The sequence below is a fragment of the Muntiacus reevesi genome, chromosome 3, assembly GCF_963930625.1.
Source record: "Muntiacus reevesi chromosome 3, mMunRee1.1, whole genome shotgun sequence".
NCBI classification, from domain to species: domain Eukaryota; kingdom Metazoa; phylum Chordata; class Mammalia; order Artiodactyla; family Cervidae; genus Muntiacus; species Muntiacus reevesi.
Window position 1 is genome coordinate 167,769,642 of NC_089251.1, and position 25,199 is coordinate 167,794,840.

The 25,199-nt window shown below is 43.8% G+C and overlaps 1 protein-coding gene across 2 annotated transcripts in view; it reads right to left on the minus strand.

Moving 5' to 3' along the window:
- Positions 1-25,199, minus strand: part of TIAM2 (TIAM Rac1 associated GEF 2) — a 236,261-nt gene that overhangs the window by 54,305 nt on the left and 156,757 nt on the right. For both annotated transcript variants that reach the window (XM_065931068.1, XM_065931069.1), the window contains 5 exons: positions 16,755-16,916; positions 15,244-15,348; positions 14,977-15,055; positions 11,329-11,421; positions 10,496-10,759 (listed from right to left, as the gene is read on the minus strand). In XM_065931068.1, coding sequence (XP_065787140.1) covers positions 10,496-10,759; positions 11,329-11,421; positions 14,977-15,055; positions 15,244-15,348; positions 16,755-16,916 — 703 coding nt within the window. The remainder of the gene's footprint in view (positions 1-10,495; positions 10,760-11,328; positions 11,422-14,976; positions 15,056-15,243; positions 15,349-16,754; positions 16,917-25,199) is intronic.

Consider the following 25,199-nt stretch of genomic DNA (forward strand, 5'->3'; position numbering starts at 1 on the left):
GGTGTTTCCAAGGCACGCATGTGCTGCAGGCACCTCCATGCGCATTACAATGGGGTGGCTTCGGAGGCCTTCCCGGAGCAGGGGAAGGAACGCAGGTGCACCCATGTCCTGGTGCTCCGGGAGGCTATGGCTGTGCTGGCCAGGGGGTGGCTTCCACGGTACATTATCCGGGTCCCTGATGGGAAGTCCAAAGTCCATGGCCACAGGATCTTCAGCCAAAGTTTTTGTTCCACCAGAACCTGATCCCTGTAGAGCTGGGAGGACCACCCCCAGATGTTCCAGTTATATTCAGGGGCATGTAACAGCCACCACACTGCATTTCTGATACTTAAAGAACTTTGATAAAGAAGTATGTAAATTCAAATCCCTTACAAGCTATTTAGCTGGAATTCTATTCAAGACACAGAGGACTTCCCTGGTGGTCCAGTGATTGAGAAGTCACCTGCCAAGGCAGGTAACAGGGACCTGATCTCTAGTCCGGGGAGATTCCACATGCCATGGGGCAACAAAGCCCACGTGCCCTACAATTATGAAGCCTGAGCGCCCTAGAGCCTGTGCTCTGTGACCAGAGATGCCACCGCAGTGAGAAGTCCGAGCAACTGGAGAGTAGCCCCCACTTGCTGCGACCAGAAAAGCCCACGCGAAGCAGTGAAGACCCAGGGCAGCCACAATAAATAATTTAAAAACTTAAGACCCTGAAGAAGAATCCTAACAACAAATTACTCACAAGTTTCTACTGGGGGATGTGCTATAAGAAAAAGGAAAACTGAAGACCACCTCCTACTGTACGGTGGGATTAAAGAGGGCTAAAAAAGAGCATTATTCAGCCATAGAAAGGATGAATGAATGAAGTACTGCTTCATGTAACAACACGGATAAAGGTAGAAACATCATGCTAAACAAAAGGCAGACACAACAGGCTACATATTGTACAATTCCATTTCTGTGAAACAGCAGAACAGGCAAGTTCACGGAAACAGAAAGCAGAGGAGCAATTGTCGGGGGCTGGGAGGAGCAGAAAGGAGGGGAAACTGCTGATGGGCACAAGGGTTTCTTTTCTTTCCTTTTTTTTTTTTAATTGTGGTGATGAAAATGTTCTGGAACTAGATAGTGGTGACGGTTGCAGAACTTTGTCAGTATACTAAAAACCACTGATTTGTACACTTTCAGAGGCGACTTTTATGGTATGTGAATTATACTTAACTATTTTAAAAGGTAAAGATGTCAGTGCAGATTTTACAGGAGAGAAATTAGTTACAGGAAAACTCCACCATAAGTAGGTGTCAAAGAACTAAGTCACATGAAATATACGATTGCATTGCTGCAAGGTGAATGAAAATCAGTGTGAATTATAGAAAGAGAGAAAGAGGGGGAGAGGGAGAAATAGGAAGGAAGGAAGAAAAGCATAAGAATAAAGATTAGTAAGATGATTAGGAAACCATCGGGCTTTCCTTGCACTGAACAAGCCCCAAATGATCACAAGGCAGTTAATTCCTAATTGCAAGCCCCAGCCCCCAGATAAGAACCCAGATAAGAAGGCAAGGGCCTTTATCAATCCAGTTACATCTAAATTTGCTTTACTGCAGGGCACATTATTATTGAGTTTTACTCCATGTGCGTTAAGAGAGGAATATTTCAAAGGGTGGGGGGTGGGAGTGGTTAAAAGCCTGTTCCCCTACCTGGAGGAAAAAAACAAGAAACAGTTCTCTCCCAAGGTCACTGATCGTGACCTTGTCCAAGTTACCAGCAACTCAATGTGCCTCTGTGCCTTGATTTACCCAGCTGTGAAAGTAAAATGCTAATAACACATCTCTGCTTCATAGGGTGACGTAAGGGGTAATTAGTGCTCTTAAGGTTCTTGGTGATCTTTATATTTGAGACAGCCTGCTATTATGACGAAGCCTTAACAAACACCTTCTCTCCAGCAGTCAAGACCTGATTCTATTTAAAGACATAATTTAATGAGATTTGTTGCAAAACCAAATGGAATTCTCGATCCACTACTTTGCTTTTTTTGCTTCATAAGCTTGTGTAATAAATGCACATTCCTATAGTTGTTTAACTTGGTACTTTAATCATATTAAATAACTGAATTTGAAAAAATGCTAAACTGTCTCATCCAATCCTTCACTTTTAGAGGCATTAGAAGATGAGGAATTAAAATAAAATGCTCAGGGCCAAGCATGAGGGCTGTAGCTGCCCACCCCATGGGGATTGTGGTCCTTTATTTTTGTCTCTTTGCCATCGAACACAATGCTTGGCACATAAACACAATGCATCATCTTAGTGTTCTGGAGGTCAGGAAACTAAACGTGGTCACAACAGGGCTGTATTCCACCGGGATGTTTAAGGGAAGAGTCTGTTTCCAGGCTTTTTCAAGCTTCCAGAAGCCTCCTGCATTTCTTGGCTCACAAGCTAGCATCACTTCAACCTCTGCTGATGTCCTCACATCTTCTGATTCTCACTCTCCACCCGCTCTGTTACAAAGACCCTGTGATGACTTCAGGTCCCTCCAGAAAATCCAGGATAATCCCCCCATCTCCAGACCCTTAACTGAATCACATCTCTGAAGTCCCTTTTTGCCAGGTAAACTCCTTCTGCCATATTCACAGGATCAGGAGGGAGACAGTCCAAGGGCGCCATTATTCTGTCTATCCCAACATGTATGAAGATAATGCAGTAAAAACCAAGACGAGAAATATCCCACCATGCCCCCCAACATTTAAGGAGTCTCCAGGCCAGGATGAGTAAGACACAAAGGACAGTGATTACCTTTGGGAGAGAAACGAGGTAGCCAAGGACAGGGTGGGAGAAATTTCTCTCTTTGACTTGTTTAACTAACATCTACATGACCATGACTATGTAGGCACAGTCTACATGACAGGCACAGTTTCATTTCCAGCTATTAGTTCATCGAGCCCATAAAAATAGAGTGGACTATTTTACACTTGCTAAAAACTCAGCATAGATGGCGTAAGTGACTTGCACAACCAAATCCATACAGTTAATAAATGGGTAAGCCTGGAGTCAGGGCTTGAGCCCAGGTTGTCTGGCTAGTTGCTCTTAACTACCATTTCTATACCACTTAGGGGGACTTACCTATCACAGTTTAACCTTTTATCCTGCTGGAATTTCATACCACGCCCATATATTAAAGATCTAAGAAATTCAAGATACAGCCATGACAGACCTGTCTCTAGAAGTGAGAGCTAAAAACAAGATGTCCATACTTGGTTCTTCCTGAGTCCAATTCCTTCCTAGGGAAGAATTAAGTCAGGAACATAATTCATTCGAAAAGAAGGGGAACAAAACTGGAAATGCAGACAAGCATCATTTGGCAATCAGTACTCGTAACATCCACAGGAAGGGTCAGACCTTTTTTTCCCCTCGTGTGTAACCGGCTACATAATGTTTCCTCTTTCTGATAACAGCTAACAGTTTCACAGAACTACTACCTCACAGGCATCTGCCTCACTCTACACGCACAGGTGACTGCATTTGATCCAGTCATTCCAAAGTCTCAAATGGCTATTTTAAAAGTGATGCAGCTAACAGAAATTACATGCCCTGTTCTTTAGAGAAATTCTGTAGATTTTGACCTGAAAATGAATTTGCATGTCTTGTTAGGAGAGAGAAAATAGGATTGGTTTTACTCAAAATGCTGGCAAATTTAACTTACCAGCTTCTCCCTCAGCTCCAACATTGCCTCATCCTCAGGGCTACAGGCTCCTCCTCACCCCCAGCTGTCCTGAAGCCAGGCTAGTCAAGCCTCTGAAGGGGATCCACGAGGACCACACCATTAGTGGACATGGCATTACAGTGCTGAGGAGTGCTTTGTTTTTATAGGCACCAACAGTAATTCACTTGTTCTTTCTTTCCCCAAAAAACATTTATTAGAGTCTTTGTTTTACACGGGACTTCTGATCATTAAAAGCAATACTGGGAGAGCCAAAGGAATGAAGCTCTAACAGTTAAATAATAAACCGAATATGCAGAAGGTAAGAGTATCTACTCTGGAAGGATTTCAAGCCACACTTTGGTGCTCCTTAAGTGACCGGACAAATGCTCTGAATTTTCTGTAGGGCAGGGAAAAGTAAGGCCAATACTTGCTCACTTCTTCACTTACTTGCCATGATATATTTGTTATAAATTTCAGGAATTCAGGATTTTATACACTCTGGTCCCAACAGACTTTACAATGTTATTTCCCATTAGCACAGAGCCACGTGGCCTCTGCTCCGGGCCTGTGTCCCAGGCCACACGTTCTCTATGAAACGCCCTCCCCACTCCCACCACACACCCCCCAGTCCACAAAATGCCCATCTATCTGATCCATCTGAGTTTGGTACTCAGACCACACACTCACCTTCCTCCAGTCCTCACACCTCTCTCTTTGGACTCCTTTACTCAAAATTAACAGAAGATCAGTGGGAATTCTACCTCTGAACTGGACCTCTAATTCTCTTCATTGAAAAAGTCTTTTTTTTTTTTTTTTCCAAATGTGAGTTATTATCTACAAGTGTGTTACTTTTCCTACTCAACTATAAGTGCCTTGAGGGTAGAAAATAATGTCTGACTCATTGTGATATACCTGCAGCGCTTTATGTTATTGTTTATTTATTAAATAAACAAGTGGATAAATGAATGAATGAATATGGGAAAAGGAAAACAAATTCCCCAACAACACTAGGTTTTACAAGGGGATTAGCACCCAAGGACCCTAGTACTGCTAACAGAAAGCTATAATGCTCATTCCCGCTAATGAAACTGAAAACTGTCTTCAGCACCATTGGAAGAAACTATGAACTCGGAGACCAAAGTTCTCTGTGTCCTGGTAAAATCAGTATTTCCCACTCAGATTTTTAAAAAAATTTTTACATGTACCCACCATCTTTAGAAACTTGAGTATGTTTTGACATCTGGGGATCTGGGGTGTCAACCAGACAGACTCGGTAATAGTATTTCCACACACAAACAGCGCATTTTCTGAGCTGAATGTTGTTAGTCATCCTAAACCAGGCTATGGAAGCCGAAATGCCCTCACTCTCATAAACAGGAAATAAGCGGGTTTGCCACATCAGAGCTGGCTCTATAATTCTTCCCCTGGTAGAAAGCTGTATAACGGATACATACATTCCCAGGGGCAATTCATTCCAAAGAGCAAATTTGCATCTAAGTGGCTTCTGGTAGCTTGACAGTCTACCCTATTTATATAGCAATTTAAAGAGAGACTGATTCAAAGTGGGGTGGGGAATTAAAACAAGAGCCTCAGGCTGCAATTACCTTCATCATCCTGTGAGAAGCACTGGTTGGGTTGACATTATCTACATGGAAGTAGAAACGTAGGTCTTTTCTATTTTGTCTCCTGTTATATATACCCCAACCCTAATGAGGCCGTATGAAGAGTTGTTTATAGATGGAGAATACATGAATGTCACATCACGTTCAATGTTTACATAAAGACTTTGTTCAGGAAGTCTATGCCCAAAGAGACACTCTTAAAAGCTACTGAAATGTTTCAAAAGATGGCATACACTGGAAAAGGGACTTTTCAATATAAATCAAAAACAGCAATAACAGGAACCCAGTATCAACAGGGCTGGCATGTCTGATGACTTCAATGGTGGCCTTGTGGGCTCAAAAATAACACTGACTTCTCCGGGAAATTCCAGCGGTAAAACTATTTCTCTGAATAAGAAGTCCTTCCAGATGATATTACTGCTCAAGTCAAACACAGCCTCTAGACATTTCTTCTCTCTTTCCCTCTGTGGATAACTAGAACAAAAATTCAAACCCTTACAGGCAGGAATCAAACAGTCATTCAACCCTAAGGATACACTGGAACTTGGTACTGAGCACCCAACACTTGTTGGGGTATCCCCGCCCGTTCCACTCTTCACAGCATCATGGGAATATCACAGCCAAGCCGGTGACTGATGGAAGTTCTCTACTGATCAGTGTATCAATCCGCTGATTGGGGACTGTCTCCCAAGGGTGGGCTGAGACCCACTCCGGGGAACTAACAAACCAGTCTGCTGCCTCCTGAGTGTGCTGAGGACCGGGTCGGGGCTGGGGGCATGGGATCCCTGCATGAGAAAATACCAACACACAGGTACAAGTGCAGTCATTTGCTGGGAACTTTATATACATTTGTCTCATTTAATCCTCAAGACCTGGGCACAGAAGGGTTCAGGAAAGGGTGAGTCGCACTGCAGGGGAGCAGACCACCTCCTTCAGACCACTGGCCTTGGCAGCCATGAGCGAACCCTGGTCCATGACAAAGCCGGCACCACCCCAGACTGCCTGAAGGGGGCTCTCTGGCCACAGGACCCAGGAATTTGAATTTCCACGTCTTCAAGTGAGTCTTATTAAACACTGTGAAGTCTGAGAACCACTTCCCTAAACACTACACACATCGTGAGTCTCAAGAAGGCCAGCAGGATGCTTCTTTTCTAGAAAAGCATGGAACCTGAACAGAAACTCTATTATTCCCCAAGTTCCATGGGACAGTCTCATATATATATATGCGTGCTAAGTCACTTCAGTTGTGTCTGACCTTTGCAACCCTATGGACCGGAGCCCACCAGGCTCCTCTGTCCATGGGATTCTCCAGGCAAGAATACTGGACTGGGTTGCCATGCCCTCCTCCAAGGAAATATTTCCAACCCAAGGATCAAACCCACATCTCATAGGTGTCCTGCACTGCCAGGCAGGTTCGTTACCACTAATGTCACTTGGGAAGCCTATATTTATATGTAAAGAAGGTCTGGTTTTTTTGCCCAGCTCAAACCTGATCGAGAGACTAAAGCTAAATTTAGTAAATAGATTCTGGATACCTGAATCACACCACAAGTAGACAGGAAGCCCTGAACTCGTGTCGCTTACCCCAGGGCGTACCGTATTTCAAGTACCCAGTAAGGTTCAGTGAATATTCAACCCAGACAGTTAAAATATGCCTGGAACAGTTGCTTAGGGAGTCTTCTTCCTCCACGTTCCAATGTTCTTTCAGTTTCCATTAACAAAAACAAAGGCAGGTCTTCCCTTCCAAAGAGCCCGCTGTGTGGTTTTTATTAACAAGCAAAAGACTGGCTTCTTGGGGAAACAAAACAGAGTTTCCTTTGAGTGCCAGGCTGCCTCTGGCAATGCTGGGAGCAAGCGAAATTTAGGAAAAGGCAGACTCTGAAATGACCACTCTTCAGTAACACTCAAAGTTGTATGAAAAATTGTTTTTCAAAATCATTTAAATTACTTTCTGTGTGTAATTTAGAAAATTAAGCATAAAAAGTGGGACTACTGTTTCCTAATTCATCACCAAGGCAAGTCAAGGTAACCTGTAACGAGACAGCGAGCTCACGGCGGGAAGCGGACAGGAGACCCCCTGGTTCAGACTTCCTGTCCCCAAGGAGCAGGGCTGGAGGTGCAGAGATTCAGACTGGCTCAAGATCATGGCAGACCCCTGGGCCGAGATAAGCCTTGTCCTCCAGATGAGGAGCCCAGGTTCGGAGTCCTCATTTGCACTCCCCCAGACGCAGAGTCCACACCAAGTGGTGGGTACAGAAGTTTATCTTAAAGGTGATCCCAGGAAGCCCAAGAGAGGGATGGTGGCTGGCAAACCCAGAGGGCAGAAAGCGTGTGAAAGGTGTGAGATGAGAAATCGACTTCCCTTGCACCTAGAAGAACTGTGGGGCGCACCCCAGAACTGTCTCAGCAGGGGACAGGGAGGCTGGGGTGTCATCCACCGACGTCCACCCCTCCCTGGCTGAGCGCTGCCTCCAGGGTCACACAGCCGGTAAAGGGCAGGCCCAAACTCAAGCCCAGATGGGGTGGGACCTGAAGCCTGAGTGCCTGTCACCTCGCCACTCACCCCACCCCACCCCACCACTCCCCACGACCCCCACCACCACCCCACCCCGATCACCTCCCCACCCCACCACCCCACCCCGATCACCTCCCCACCCCGCCACCCCCACCCTCATGACCCCCACCATCCCCATCACCCCACCAACACCCCAGCCCCATCACCACCACACCACCCCCACCTTACACTTTCACAAACATGACTTCTTATGTCAGGCTCAGCTAACAGATTCCCTCTTTTTCTTCTCTCCCCTCGCTTAATTTCTTCTCCCACAACCTTCAAAACAGACAGGCTTCCCCTTGGAGACATCCACCCACAGGCATTTAACTTGCTTCACAGGCTACACAACTACTTCAAAAAAGACAATAAACCACGGGCCAGGGGTGGTGGAGGAGGGATGGATCTGGGATTCGCAGGTGCCCCAACTACCATACACAGGATAGATAATCAACAAATAGCTCAGGGAGCTAAACTCAACACCCTGTGATAAACCACGAAGGAAAAGAACATGGAAAAGAAGGTATGTATGTATCTAACCGAGTCACCTTGCTGCACATCTGAGACCAACACGGTATCATAAATCCACTATGATTCAATTTTTTTAAAAATCAGAAATTAATGGGGGGAGTAAATAAATTCCATGTTTGCCAAGCCTTTGGGAAAGCAGTCCCTCGCGGCCGTTTTGTTTCCAACACAAGCACGTTACTGTGGAGCAGTGGAGGGGACAGTGAATCCCTGGGGAGCCGCTGTCTCAGCCCCACAGAGCAGTCTCACCAGGAGAGCAGGGTGGTGACAGACCATCCAAGGGAGGATGAGAAGCCGGATACGCTCTAGCCAAGGGGCACCTGTGGTAAGACCAGGGTGGAAAAGCACTGCCACAGTCTGGACATTCATTGGAAGGACTGATGCTGAAGCTTCAATACTTTGGTACCTGACGTGAAGCGCCGACTCACTGGAAAAGACCCTGATGCTGGGAAAGATGAGGGCAGGAGGAGGGGGGTCACAGAGGATGAGACGGTTGGATGGCATCACTGACTCCATGGACATGAGCCTGAGCAAACTCCGGGAGATGGTGAAGGACAGGGAAGCCTGGCGTGCTGCAGTCCACGGGGTTGCAAAGAGTCGGAAACGACTGAGCAACTGAACAACAATCTGACTGAGCTCAGGCACCCGCACACACAGACATGGGTGTCCTTAGTTATAAAGCTGCAGCCTGTAAGAATGGGCGCCTAGGACAGGTGCTTAATGATCACCTAACATATCTAGGCCCTCCTCTTATGCTGGATCCTTGCAACAACAACAAAAAAAAGGTAAAAACCAAGATTAACGACCTGGTTGATTTTCAACTGCTGGGGGTAGGGGCGAGGGGGAAGGAGTCAAATTTGGCCTCTTTTGCTGCTTTCTGTAGAAATTCACTCCTGTAACTACCAAAAGTATTATAGACTCTGCAGTGATTTCTTATTATGATAAAATACATAGAGATATAACAGGCAGTGAATGTATCCCTCAAGAATAATGAATCCAACGAATGGACACATGATGTCTTGTGTGGAACACTCAGACCTGTAAAGCAGCCCAGGGCGACTTGAATCGCGTCCCCAATATAACCAGGTAATTAATTAGTTCCATCATATTTTTGGTTTTATGACACTGACTTTTATATGCCAATCGTCAATGTAATGGCATTTTAAATTGGAGGGAAATCTCTAGAGGAGGAAAAGGCAGTATATACCTTATTGAATCACAAATCTTACCATCTGATGTTTTAATACCAAAGTGACCTAATAAACCTGCTTTATAATTAAATCGATCTTAACTTCTGTGTCTTTTTACTCATTTTTGGTGATCATGCAGAGATTTCCATTAGAAATCTGTTATGATTGTAATTAAGAATAAAAATTACTTCATGTGCTTGTCAGGCTCAGGCTCCTGTCGGGGCTTGGCCGGCTCCTTCCCAGGTACAGAAGAAACAACAGGTTTTCAGTGTGAGCTGGAGTCTCTCATTTACCAGACTGTAAAAATACGAAATGTGTACCAATAATAGGCCCAGAAATGACTGGGCCCTTGAATAGGCCCTTCAAATGACTGCCTCAAATGGAAATCTCACCAAACTGGCATACAATTTTTCATTTTCAGGCCTTTACAAAATTTTAAAATTTATGACCTACATGAAAAATTTGCCATATATTGAAAAAGTAGTACTCAGCAAAAGAGGTAAAGAACTGAAATGCATCAACTGTTCTTAAAACCCAATAAATGATGCAAAATGCTTTGCCTTACACTCAACTAAACAGAAAAATCAACTTTGGCATTTATGTTGGCTTTTGTTTCCCTGAATAACCAAGTAATTACAACACTAAATATCATGGGTGATTTTATTTTTAAGACTGTAATTTTAAGGAATATTACTTTATGTGAAAACAATTATTTTCTATTTTCACTAAAAGAGTTATAATTACTAAAACGCATGGAATTCTGTATCAAATCAGTTTGCTTGGCATCTGTGTTCTTCCCCTAAGAAATGAGAAAATATTCTTTGAACAGAGCTAAATAATCTCAGTTTGCAAGCAAACACAGCCTAAAAATATTATCTGGTGATACCAGCAGTGAAGAAAGGGAGAAATAACAGAACCTTACCATTTGCCGTATCCTTTTTAAAGTGATCCAGGAATTCCTCCAGAAGTTGGGACTGGTTAGGAGGGGGCAGCAGACTCTTCTGTTCCCTGGAGAACAGGTCACTGTCTGACCAGGAAGAACACAGAGTCGCTTTTGTGTCCGGGGGCCTGGCAATCAGAGTGAGCCCGACACTCTTCTCAGAAAACAGAGCCTCCATCTGCTTGAGGTCAAGATCAGACACAGCTTCCCCATTTAAGGTCATGATTTCATTGCCCTTTCTCAGCCCTGAGAAGGAGGAAGGGGACACAGAGGAAGAAGAGAGAGAGGTGACCGAGAGGAATGTTTTAAGATGAAAGATGATTGCAAATTCAACTTGCTTAGTGTTCTTAGGGGCTCTTCTGTTGCTACCTTCAAAGATAGTGCCAAACTGTGCAGTAATCAGATTCCACTGATAGCAAATTTCAGCTGTCTGAAGACTAGCATTAGAAGAAATAGTTTAAGAGTCACTCAAATTAATTACTGCTCTAAGTGATGTTCAGCCTGCTGGGAAATAACCTTTGGTGTGTCTGCCTGCTGGCTGGCTCTCACCATCTCTTTCTCCATCTACATGGACATACGCACAGGTACCCTGTGTATATATATATAGAGTCTCTTCCAAAACCACACACACACACTCTATTGCTATATACCCAGATACACACATGTGTGTGTATGTGTATGCCTTAGCATTCAAAATTCTTTTCTTTAAAATTCTAGGAGAACCTGTTTTCTGACAAAATCATGAGCAAATTTCACTAACCAGACTGCACTGCACAGAATTAAGAGAGAAGAGAGATACCGCCTGCCACACGGACCTTCCCCATACGCCAGGCCGTCGGGAAGGACGTCGCTTATAAAGATGCGACTGAGACGCTGATGTTCGTCCACCTGCGCGGTCACTGCAAACCCTAGGAAGGAAAATAAAAGGAGAAAACAAGTCTAAGTTCCTGACACTAAGTCAACGGGCAGTATTTCCTTGACCATCTCTGTATTCCTGACATTATACATAAGTAGGGTATGTAGAAAGTCTAAATGACAGCTATTTTGAAAGCACAGCTATCTAGGAGGGGCAGAAACGGGGGAGTGTATCAGATCTAAAGGTTTAGGACATTATGCTACATGAAAAAGTCAACCACAATAGAACAAGGACTGCATGATTCCACTTCTAGAGGTGCTAGAGCAGTCAGATTTAAAGAGACAGAAAATAAAAGGCTGCTTGCCAGAGGCTGTGGAAGAGGAGAGAATGGGAAGTTACTATTTTACAAGAGTCCCAGTTTTGCAAGATAAAAAACAGTTCTTGAACCAGGTGGTGTTAATGGTTGCACAACAGCATGAATGTATTTAATGTCACTGAGTTGTCATTTTAACCTGTCTTAACAATTGCTATGAAGGGAAATTATGATATGTGTTGTTTTTCAGTCACTAAGTCGTGTCAACTCTGCAACTCCATGGACTGCAGCACGCCAGGCTTCCCTGTCCTTTACCATCTCCCAGAATTTGCTCAAACTCAGTGATGCCATCCAACCATCTCATCCTCTGTCACCCCTTCTCCTCCTGCCTTCAATCTTTCCCAGCATCAGGGTCTTTTGCAATGAGTAGACTCTTCACATCAAGTGGCCAAAGTATTGGAGCTTCAGCATCAGTTCTTTCAATGACTATTTAGGACTGATTTCCTTTAGGATTCACTGGTTTGATCTCCTTGCAGTCCAAGGGACTCTCAAGAGTCTTCTCCAGCACCATGGATCGAAAGCATCAACTCTTCGGTGCTCAGCCTTCCTGAGGGTCCAACTCTCACATCTATACGTGACTACTGGAAAGTACTGTGAAGAAAGCTGAGCGCAAAAAAAATGATACTTTTGAACTGTGGTGTTGGAGAAGACTCTTGAAAGTCCCTTGGACTGCAAGGAGATCCAACCAGTCCATCCTAAAGGAGAACAGTCCTGGGTGTTCATTGGACGGACTGATGCTGAAGCTGAAACTCCAGTACTTTGGCCACCTCATGTGAAGAGTTGACTCATTGGAAAAGACCCTGATGTTGGGAGGGATTGGGGGCAGGAGGAGAAGGGGACGACAGAGGATGAGATGGCTGGATGGCATCACCGACTCGATGGACATGAGTTTGAGCAAACTCCAGGAGTTGGTGATGGACAGGGAGGCCTGGTGTGCTGCAATTCATGGGGTCGCAAAGAGTTGGACACGACTGAGCGACTGAACTGAACTGAACTGGAAAAACCATACCTTTGACTAGATGGATCTTTGTCAGTGAAGTGATGTCTCTGATTTTTAATACACTGTCTAAGTTTGTTATAACCTTTTCTTCCAAGGAGCAAGCGTATTTTAATTTCATGGCTGTGGTCCCCATCTGCAGTGATTTTGGAGCTCCCCAAAATTAAGTCTGTCACTGTTTCCATTGTTTCCTCATCTATTTGCCATGAAGTAAATGAGTAGCCAGCCATTCCATTCCCTTTCCCCAGGGGATCTTCCCAATCCAGGGATCAAACCTGAGTCTCCTGCATTGCAGGCAGATTCTTTATCACCTGAGCCACCAGGGAAGCCCTATATTATGTGTATTTTACCACAATTTGTTTTTTAATTGAGATCAAGAAAGTCTTATTAAAATAAGTTAAATTCACTTCAATACAGTATTTGTTAAGAAACAACTCTGTATGGGGTTAGGCACGTTGAATAGGTGGAGAAATACTTGAATGGATACTGCTTGCCCTAAATGGGACTACATGGGACACCCAGGTGAGATGGCCCTTCTCTAAATGTCTCCCTCCATCCTCCAAAAGTGCCCTCATCTGTGACTCCATGGTAGGAACACACATTTCCATGTCTTGGTGCCATAAATACTGGGAATTCTTTGACAACAGGAAGAATGGTATATCCCTTATTTCTTCTGTGCCTCACGCAGAGCCTGGGAGATCATGGTCACTAAAGAGTATTTTTTCAAGTATCTCCCATCAGTCATTCAGATGCAATGAAGACAGACCAAAGGAGACCTTGGAGAGCAGGGTGAGACCAATAGAAACATAGACAAAATGCTCAGAGGCCTTGAGAGGAAAACCAATATAACATCTGGGGCCACCTTTGAAAATTCCATATATATGCATTAGTATACTGTATTGGTCTTTATCTTTCTGGCTTACTTCACTCTGTATAATGGGCTCCAGTTTCATCCATCTCATTAGAACTGATTCAAATGAATTCTTTTTAACGGCTGAGTAATATTCCATGGTGTATATGTACCACAGCTTCCTTATCCATTCGTCTGCTGATGGGCATCTAGGCTGCTTCCATGTCCTGGCTATTATAAACAGTGCTGTGGTAAGCATGAGACAAGTGCTCAGGGCTGGTGCACTGGGAAGACCCCGAGGGAAGGGATGGGGAGGGAGGTGGGAGTGGGGATCAGGATGGGGAACACATGTAAATCCATGGCTGATTTATGTCAATGTATGGCAAAAACCACTACAATATTGTAAAGTAGTTAGCCTCCAACTAATAAAAATAAATGGAAAAAAAAAAGTTATAGAGATAGTACAAAACAGAAAAAAAAAAATTCTGGGGCCAGACAGATGCCATAGAATTTAGAAACAAGGAACATCATTTTACCAAAAACCCCAACAAATCATAAAATGGAAAATTTTAATATATTACAATCAGGTTGTGTCATTTTAAAGAAAATAATTATATCAATATATCTCACAAGAAATAATCTTTCTGTGGAGATATCTGTTGATCATTAGCCAGCAGGCTACAGTCCATGGGATCACAAGAGTCAGATACGACTTAGGGACTAAACCACAACCACCACCATCTAATCAAGTTTCTCTGGAAGAAGACAAAGCAACAGACAGGAAGGAACTTTAAGATATGAGCACAGACTATAAAGAGCCAAGTTTAAACACAGACCAACAGAAATGCAAGAATTAAATATTATGAAGTGATTTGGATAATACTGACCCCTAATTATCAAACTGAAAGTAAAGCAATTGAGTAAGGTTTCTTCAAGGAAGGGAGACTTTTAGTCAGTTCTTGGATTTACACATTCAGAAAGAAGGGAATAGGGGCGGGGAGATGTGGGGAGAGTTCAGGCAGGTGAAGCGCTAAGAGCACAGACACCGAGATGAAAAAACTGTTGCATGAATCATACGTTAATCAGCTAAGAACTGCGCCTAGCACACGATGAACTCATTGTGTCATTATTATCACCATCACTTCAAATTTCTCTTCAGTTTTTACATTCATTCCTCTCAAGTGTTTCGGCATTTCCCCCTAATAATAATACATATCTTTTTAGTCTGCTAATATAATAGGAAAGAGGGAAGAGAAAGGAAGCTCAGACTCTCTTGTCAATAGTTTCTGAAAATGGGAAGAAAAGAATATTAGGTCCAAAGATACTGGGGCAAACCCGGCAAGAATAGACCAGACGGTTCTCTGATGAGCACGTTCCTCCTCCTTACCGAAGTCAGACACACCCCCGGTCTTTGTCAGCTGCACATCATACACGCTTAGTGGAAAGACTTCTATTTCATCATAAACCTGCAAAAGGGAAGACCCACAAAATCAGAGGATCTGAAGTCATAGTATCTTGGAAATTTATTTTGACTGTTTCCAAACTAGACGTCAATTTAAACAGAATTTTTTCCCCCGAACAACACTATTTTTTTTTAATTAAGGGGCCATGGATGGGTTTCAGATGTCCCTTACCAAAGCCAAAGAACACTCACCTGCTCCTGCATATATTCATACGGTGCAGGAATACAGTACTCAATGTTCTCATCCACTAACTTCCGAAGTTGTAGGCCATAATGGCTGGGTTCCAACTGCCTCATCTAGCGAGAAAAAGACAGCTATTCAGATGTTAAATTTCTTTCTAAACGTGCCATTGTTCACTAAAAAAGTGGAAATTTCTTTTAAAAATAACTTCTATAATTTGCTGAGTTTAAATATATACAAGAGCTCAAGTTTCAGTGTGTGAGAAAAAAACGGAAATTATTTTTAAGAAGGTTTTCTCTAAATGATACCACTTATCACTAAAAGCAAGAGATGTATTTTGAAGCAGTTATGGTGGTAGATATCTGATAGCAGAATATTCCTCACCATCAGCAACTGTTCTGTTTTAACAGACAGGTAGTACCTTAATTTAAATTGCTTCCTGTTACTAAAGTAATTTGTGAAATGTCAACCATCTCATATTCTGCAGACTTCAGAATTACGAATTTCCTATGCCAACCATTTTTGACAAGGAAAAGGTGTATGTGTATATGTGTGTGTATATACACATACACACACATATATATACACATCCACACATTCTGTCTCAGACACATTTTCAACAATGAGAAATTATCTCAAGCCTATGTTCTAACTGGATCTGATTCACCCACTACGTCTGACCTCCTCTATCAGAATATTTACCAATTTGATATTATTGTTATTGAATAATACTATTGACTGCCTGACATAATGGAGCAAAAGAAAATTAAATTCATTAACAGTATAAGCTGCATATAAAGATATCTGAAATCCTAAGGTGTAAGTCAAAGTGAAAAAGGAGGACTAAAATGAAAGATTATCTAATAAGCATTTGTGGTAAAGAGCTACCAAACTCGACATTTTTTTAACCATTTCGTACTTTTGCATTTTCTCTGAAAACTTAAAAATATTTCAGCTCTACTGCGCCATCTGGTGGTCTGAAAGCATATTATCTGATGCAGCTGAGTCTGTTTCATGGATCTCAGAGGGCTCTCTTGTAAAATATATCATAAACTTTCTTTTCAGAAATAAAATCCAGTTTGAATAATGAATAAAACACCATCTCATAACAATCTCCATGAAGCAACTGTGAGTGATACTGAGTGACTCATTTAATCTGGAGAAACTTGATAAAACTAGCATCAAATCAAACCATTGCAAAGTTTATGCCACTTTCTCACAGAATACCATCTATAAATACCTTAAATAACAAGAGACTTCATAATTATTCCAGATATAAAGGGATATATACAGAATTTCAGTAAGATAGCTCAAGTTCTTCATGAAGGCATGGGGCTGTGACTCAACCTATTCTTCTAAAACATGGAGAAAGAGAATGTCATAATTAATGTGTTAATTAACAAATTTGCTCCTTCCTGTAAAAAGTAAGGTTGTAAACACCACATAAATTAAGCAGGCATAGGAGGGCAATGTTAATGATTATTCCCATTCAGAAGTATATTTCTATAGCAAAATCCACTACCTTGCAGGCCAGAGTCAGAATATCTTCCACTCTGGTTTCCGGCTTGATCATCACAGTCACGGCTTGATGATCCTGAAAGTGAACATCAACCTGGCTCTCCCACGTGCCGTCTCGGGGAACACCATCCGCCACTGACCCGTATAAGTGTAGCAGGTCATCCACCTGTTTGGGGATCCCAAAAGAAAGGGTGGGCTTGACAAGCAAATGAGGGAAGTTATGGGGAAACGCCCGCTGAATTCAGAGTTAGCACTTTTGCACTCCTCACATCTAGGACTTCTCATGACCCTCTGGGGCAGACAAGCCTGGAGTTTCCTCATTTGTTTAACCCACATGCAACTGACGCCCTGGGAGGCTGCCTGAACTCCATCAACTCCTCCTCCCATGTTCTAGCCACTTTGCCTCTTAGCCCAAGTTAGCACAATGCAGTCAATGAAGGGCTGTTCAGTATCCACTCTTACTGCTCTAGAATTGTCCAGATGACCAGGAGCTCCATGAAGTCTATGTCTAAGCCATGATCCCAGTGAATTTCAGACACACTCTCGGCCATGGCCTCTGAAGCCTGCTTGCATACTAACCATGAACTGCACTTAACTTAATCCAAGCATGTTTCTCTTATTTCTACTTGTTTTTAAAAATTACCCCCTAGTCCTAGACTAAATGTTTCTCCATCTTCAGCTAGACACTCATTCAGAAAGCATCCCCAAACAAACCATGTTTCAGAAGCTTTCCCCAAGGAAGTTTTGTTTCCTAAACTTCACCCTCACAGTAACTCCATGACCTCATGCTAACATGTTCTTCTATGATTTATAAATAAAAATAGTTAACATGTGTACATATTAATCAACTCAGAAATGTTCCCCTCTGGCTAGGCTCTCATATTAGTCTGGTGGTAAAGACAAAACTTGGGGATTTGAAATCAAAAGACTGATGCTCATGTCACAGCCCTTAACCAACAGTAGGGCAGGACATTTCCTGTGCTGAACCGCACCTCCTATTTTGTAAATAGGGGTATTACTACTACAACACAACTGCTTAAGTTTACCAATCAATAATACAAATTTTGTGAACAAAAGAGATTATATGTGAAAATACCTCACATTACAGAAAATGTTACACACAGATTCATCATCAACACATCATGAACATCCACCATGAGAGTTGTCACTGACAGATTTTTTACCTTGAATTTCATGCATTTAAAAAACACACATGCACGCACACAAGATTCCCCTATGTGTTAAGTCACCTCAGTCGTGTCCGACTCTTAACGACCCCATGGAGGGTAGCCCACCAGGCTCCTCTGTCCAGGGGATTCTCCAGGCAAGAGTACTGGAGTGGGTTGCCATGCCCTTCTCCAAGATTCCACTATACCATAGGATTAAAATACTAGAATATGTACCGCAATAAAAAATTAAAAAAAAAAAAAAACAGGTTTAGGCAAAGAAAGGGAAGAATCAATCTTCCTGTGTTGTCTTTTTAAATGTGGTACTCATCTTTGAAGTGACATTTCTGGCTCTGTCACTTCCTGTCCATTTTCCTGGAAAGATGATCACAGCCCAGAATGTATATGAACCACACTTGCCAAAGAAAAAGAGAGAGAAAGAAGCAGAGGCCTGAAGCCAAGGACTCAGGCAAGCAGCATGGACCCCAGTGTACCCCGCAGGGTCCCATCTCACGTGGGTCCCATTTGCTTCTCAGGTTAAACCTCAGGCATGTCGGTCCACCTGAGCAGCAATTTCAGCCAAGGGCATCAGCAACGAGCAGGCACGGGCTTAAAGGCACAGGCCCTGCCTCTCAAACTCCGCTCGCTCAGAATCAAACCAAAACCCCGGCAGAGGTCACTGTGGAGTAAGAAATCACAAAGAGCCAGGACCAGGGGCCGTCAGACCATCCTGACTGCTGCTGCAAAGCAGCTCAGGGCTGTACTTTCAGAGCAGAGCGGGGAAAACGTGACGGAGGATGGACGAGCTGGGGGAGGGACACGGGGAACACAAATCCACCACTACCCTCCCCTCATCCCAGAGAGACCTCACGACTTCACTCACAGCCCTCGGAGGCAGGCGCGGTCCCGACTCTCTAACAGTGAAAAGAACAGGGCTCAGAAAATTCTAGAAACTTGCCCCAGCTTCCACAGGAAGCTGTGACTGTCGTACTGTGGGAATTTGAACCTTGGAACCCAGTGTGAGTCTATCGAAACATCAGCCTGGCCGTTAGTCACCTCTCGCAAAAGGCACACGGGCCAGCTGCCTTACTCCTCTCGGTTACGGCACGAGGCACGCCATGTTCCAGCTCCCCCGACTCCCCACAGGAGCACCCTCCTGCCTCCAGACCCTGTCACCCCCGCTTCTTTCGCCTGCTTTACGCTCCCCAGAGCTCCTGTCCTGAATTCACATGTATCTTTCAACCTTATTTCAAATGGTACCTTCTTTCCTAGGAAGTCTCCCCTGCCCTCCCCCGACCCCAACCCCAACTCCACTCAGTTAGACGTGTCTACACTCCGATGTCCCTGTAGCAAAGTCCAGCCTGCTTGAGAGTCATTTCTAGGCTGTTCTCAGGCCCCCCAGGTGCTGAGATGAATGAATGACAGCAGAGGCGCTGTCCTCCTCATTCTCAGTGTCCTTCAGCCCTTCACACAGAGTCTCCTTCAGCCCTTCACAGTGTCCTTCAGCCCTTCACACAGAGTCTCCTTCAGCCCTTCACAGTGTCCTTCAGCCCTTCACACAGAGTCTCCTTCAGCCCTTCACAGTGTCCTTCGGCCCTTCACAGTGTCCTTCAGTCCTTCACACAGAGTGTCCTTCAGCCCTTCACACAGAGTGTCCTCCGGCCCTTCACACAGAGTGTCCTTCAGCCCTTCACAGTGTCCTTCCGCCCTTCACACAGAGTGTCCTCCGGCCCTTCACACAGAGTGTCCTTCAGCCCTTCACAGTGTCCTTCCGCCCTTCACACAGAGTGTCCTCCGGCCCTTCACACAGAGTGTCCTTCAGCCCTTCACAGTGTCCTTCCGCCCTTCACACAGAGTGTCCTTCAGCACTTCACAGTGTCCTCCAGCCCTTCACACGGTGTGTCCTCCAGCCCTTCACACGGTGTGTCCTCCAGCCCTTCACACGGTGTGTCCTTCAGCCCTTCACACAGGACATCCTGCACCCAGAACACCCCCAATCCATAGGTGTTGAACAGGATGCCATGAGAAATTCAGCCATGTATGGGCTTGGAGGGTAAGAGCTGCCCATTTTCAGAATGCAGAATCTACTTCCACAGTCAAGTTCTTAATCCTCCCTAAAGTTTCAAGAAGAAAAACTAAAAGAGGATTACTGTGGAGAAGTTCTAGGCTAGAGAAAACTATGAAGTTTTCTTCTTAGAACTAAGAAGTTCTAAGCTAGAAAATTATGCGGGCAAATGAGAAGATGCGACAAGGGACAAAAGAAACATTCATATTCTATTCAATTAAACAAGGTTTTGTGCCTACTTGTGCTCTGAGAAAACATTTCCTGAGTCTACACTGTTGACCTAAGGTCAACTGAATGATCGAGAAGAGGTCTATCAACACCAAGGCTCGGGAAGGTTCAGATTCTCTTTAGAGATCCTTCAGTGAAAATTTACCTGTAGTTTTTTTCCTACGCATAACACACACACAGCCTAGAAGTATAAGCAGTTAAAAAAAGGTGAAATATGGCTATTCAAAAGGAGTACCAAGGATGTAGAAGTGATTATGATGCTTATACATCTCCTAGGCTGTTGGAAGATTTGCCCACTTGAAGAAAAAAAAAACAAACTGGATGGATCCTCTTAAGGGTCAATGTTATCCACACTGAAATCACATGCTTCATTTTCAGTGAGTCAGATAAGATAGTCTCTCACCTTCCTTTTCATAAAAGGAATAGAGAATCATGAAAACAATCCCAGCAAGCTGACGTGTCTGGAAAACCCTTTTCTCTGCTTACTCTTAAAGACACTACTTTAATCTTTTAAACCACCACCCAGAAGTCCTTGGCTGGCTACCTCTGTCAAAACTATCACATACCCCTTCACCCACTCCATCCCTCCCTCCCCACAAAATTAGTTTCCAGTCAGCCAGTTCAAGGTTTCCAGTTCTTGGAGGAGACAAATAAACCAGCAAAAATACAATAAACAGACAATCTGGGTCAAATCCCAGCCTTGTCAGGGCTGGTCAGGTCATGTCTCTGGGCTTCACCTTTATAAGGGGCTGAAGCAAACCAGTCCCACAGAGAAATCAGGAGACCAGTATGAGGAAGGGCATTTGAAGGGACTACACAAACTGTAAACGGCCATCGACTATGTAAAAGATCGCTTTTGAAGTTCTACGTGGATTATGGAATTACACCATATTGGGCTTGACTAGTAAATCAAGTCAAATAAAATTACCGCGGATGGTGACTGCAGCCATGAAGTCAGAAGACGATTGCCTCTAGACATGAAAGTGATGACAAACCTAGACAGTGTGCTGAAAAGCAGAGACATTATTCTGCTGACAAAGGTCTGTATGGTCAAAGCTGTGGACTTCCCAGTGGTCATGCACGGTTGTGAGAGTTGGACGGTAAAGAAGACAGCACCGAAGAATTGATGCCTTTGAACTGTGGTGCTGGAGAAGACTCCTGAAAGTCCCTTGGACTGCAAGGAGATCAAACCAGTCAATCTTAAGAGAAATCAACTCTGAACACTCATTGGAAGGACTGATGCTGAAGCTCCAATACTTTGGCCACCTGATGCGAAGAGTTGACTCATTGGAGAAGTCCCTGATGATGGGAAATACTGAAGGCAGGAGCAGAAGAGGGCAACAGAGGGTAACATGGCTGGATGGTATCACTGATGCAATGGATGTGAACTTGGGCAAACTTTGGGAGATGATGAGCAACAGAGAGGCCTGACAAGCTAGGCTGCAGTCCACGGGGTCACAAAGAGTCAGACATGACTGAACAAAGGCTTGACCACTGTAATTCAACAATGGCCACTGTAAAGAACTGCATGAGAACCAGCCCTGGCGCCAAAACCCAGAGGAACCGTGTGACTACTGGTGCCCAGACCACCATGTGGTCCAGGGCTGGGTGGCCATCCACCAAACGGTAACATCACTGAACTGCAGCCGCAGCCACTTCCGTTAAGGTGTGCAAATCACTTCCGCCTTCCAGGTAGGGCAGCTTCTATGGAAGCATTTCTTATTACCATCACATTAACGGCCTTGAAAGCACATGTCAAATTACGTCTGCTCAGTGTGCCTCAAGGAGAGAAAATTGAAACTCCATGGGCTCTCACAGCAGATGCTTTTGGATCAAATGGCTCGTAATTACTACTTGGATCACTGAAGGGAAGTGAGTGGCAAAATCACAATCTGGCCGTCACAAGACGGGCCCACACCACAGTTGCTGATAAAAGGAAGGTCTATTAGCAAGTGAGATGAGAGAAGAATACAAAAGGCGCTCGGTGCTCTTGGCTGTCTTAACAGCAGCAACATGTCACAGAGGAGGAGGTGTTCACTTCCTTCTTGGGTGGATGCCCGAACATCAGTTAATGTGAAAGGGAAACAAAGACCTATCTATGTACCATCCATCTGTGCACGTCTGACTGTTATGTAGGGTTCCAGACTAAGTGTTCTATTTACACAGACCAGAGTGATGGTCAAGAGTAAGCAGTTTCATTCATAGTGAAAAGAAAAGCATTTTCCCCCCAGTTTGGAGCTAAGGACTAGTGTGACAATACTTCATTCACTCGCTGCCACACGAAGTTGGGACACCCCAAGCCAATTTTCCAGGAGCGAGAGCCAAGGCTCAGGGCGCCAGGGTATCTGCAATGATGCTTCTGGGGTAGCTCCCTTCCAGAGCCTCAGCGGGGGATTTGTTGTCACTATCTCCATAACAAACACATCCCTTCAAACTCTGACTGAAACGTATTATTACTCACCAAGAAGTACCCTATGAAAAGCTTTCACTTTTTTGGCTGGCCAAAGTGTCCTTTAAAAAAAACCCGCTCAAATAAGACTGGCTGGATTCCAACATTAACAGATTTCAAATTAGGGTGACTCACTGTTGGACTGTTACACGATGCACCGATTAGAATGGAATATTTTTAAATACCCGTGACCCCTCCTCCCTCCCAGCACTCAGGAATGACTGCCTTTCTGTGTTACGCTGATGGACATAACACACTGTTTACAAATAGATGGCTTGTGCAAGTTATAAATATTCTCCAAGAATGATTAGCAGAAAAAAAAAAACTAGTAGAATGAAACACTAATTATTCAACCAGCTACAGGCAGAATCTTAAGTACCAGAGATATAAAAAAAATCAAATACCCTTCATTCTATCTGCTACTCAATTTCAACCTAGTTATCTGAGTACTACAGGACAGAAATGATCGACACGCCATTAAAATAGCCCTCTATGTCAAAGGAATTTCTTCAGTGTTGCTACCGAGAAGCAATGTTTAGTTAAAACAAATAGGGATAAATGTTTAAATATACATGCTTTAAAAAAAAAAAAAACAGCAAATACAATAATACTTTCCTCTCACTGGTTATAGCACCAATGGGGCTTGTTAATTAAATCACAAGAAGATGATTTGGTCATTTGAACTCAATTTAAATAAGCACTAAGCTTAATTCTGATCATTAATGACTAGCAAAATTTATTTTCAATGAGAATGTAAGTTCTATTAATAGAAAGTGTTTTGATGATACAATTTCTAAACTCTCAAAGTAGGAAATTTAAATTATCACAATGCTGGAAAATATATGACCTTAAAACCATGTGGCTTTTATTGCAGATCAAACAGTCCTTCTCAACCATTAAAGGGCTACATCTAATACAGACAATAAGCAAATTTATTAAGCAATACTATATCCTTAGCAGTGAGTCATGGGTTAAGAATATACACATAACCAAAAGTGAAAGTGAAAGCAGCTCAGTCGTGTCTGACTCTTTGTAATTCTCCAGGCCCGAATACTGGAGTGGGTAGCCTTTCCCTTCTCCAGGGAATCTTCCCAACTCAGGGATCGAACCCAGGTCTCCCACATTGCAGGTGGATTCTTTGCCAGCTGAGCCAATAGGGAACCCCAAGAATACTGGAGGGGGTAGCCTTTTCCTTCTCCAGGGGACCTTCCCAACCCAGGGATCGAACCTAAGTCTCCCGCATTGCAGGGGAATTCTTTACCAGCTAAGCCACCAGGGAAGGCCAACACATAATCAAGGGTCCAGTTATAAACTTGCCTGGGAGATATGACATGTATACTTGGTGGGATGACTGACAGTAAAAGATAATAAGAAGCAAACAAACAATAATGATATAATTTGCTGCTGTTGCTGTTCAGTCATTAAGTCGGGTCCAACTTCTTGCAAACAAACAATTTTTTAATCAAGTAAAATCTCTGGTAGACTGTATTTGATCTGGATTTTGAAAAAAAGCTCTGAGTTAATATAGAAAAAACAGGGCAGAGAATGGAAATTACTTATTATGAAAAGTCTACCATTTCGATGGTATGATCTATAAAAAGGAAGGTTGGAACTTCGCTTCCACAGAGTTCCTCTTAGTCAAATCAGGTGGTGCTAGTGGAAAAGAACCCATCTGCTAATGCAGGAGACATAAGAGGTTGAGGGTTCGATCCCTGGATTGGGAAGATACCCTGGAAGAGGGCATGGCAACCCACTCCAGAATTCTTGCCTGGAGAATCCCTGCCTGGAGAATCCCATGGACAGAGAAGCCTGGTGGGCTACAGTCCATAGGGTCACAAAAAGTCAGACGTGACTGAAGCGACTTGGCACACACGTGGCAAAAGGAGGCCAGCCAGGAGCAGTGCCCACGACCTGGCCGCCTGGTACAGCCACCCCAGCTCACTGGAGCTGCCCTCTGGCAGCCCCTGCCCTGTGAGTATGGGAGGTGAGCGCAGGGTTTTGAGCAGAAGTTCTCTAGCCCAAATCTCTGGACACGTCGAGCAGGGCTTAACCATCAGAGGTGGTTCAACAGTAACCATGGAACTGAGGCCCTGCTCAGTACTCACAGCTGGGTCCACTTCCCATGGAGGCAGAAGGGATGGCGTCTATGGCATATATTTTAAGGTCACCAGAAATTTCCTCATTTACCTCCCTCCAGACCCATCACAGGGTCTAAACACTCCGCCATTCCTCAGACCTTTCAAATACTATCGCCAATTCACTGAATTACCCCAATTAATTTATTATATAATATTGCCTACTTCTGTAAAAGCACATTAAATTGTGTCCAAGCTCTTAAAATCAGGTTTTAGCCTCAACAAATAGTTTGGACGTTTATTGGACATAAACCCCAGGATACAATGATTTAGTGAAGAAGGAGATAAGAGAAATTGTAACACAAAAGACAGCTTTAATTGGAAGGGTGGATTTGAAAAAGACCCAAACCACCTTGACCCTACCCCAGAATTCCACCCAGCAATGGCTCTGAGGCTTTGCTTAGTC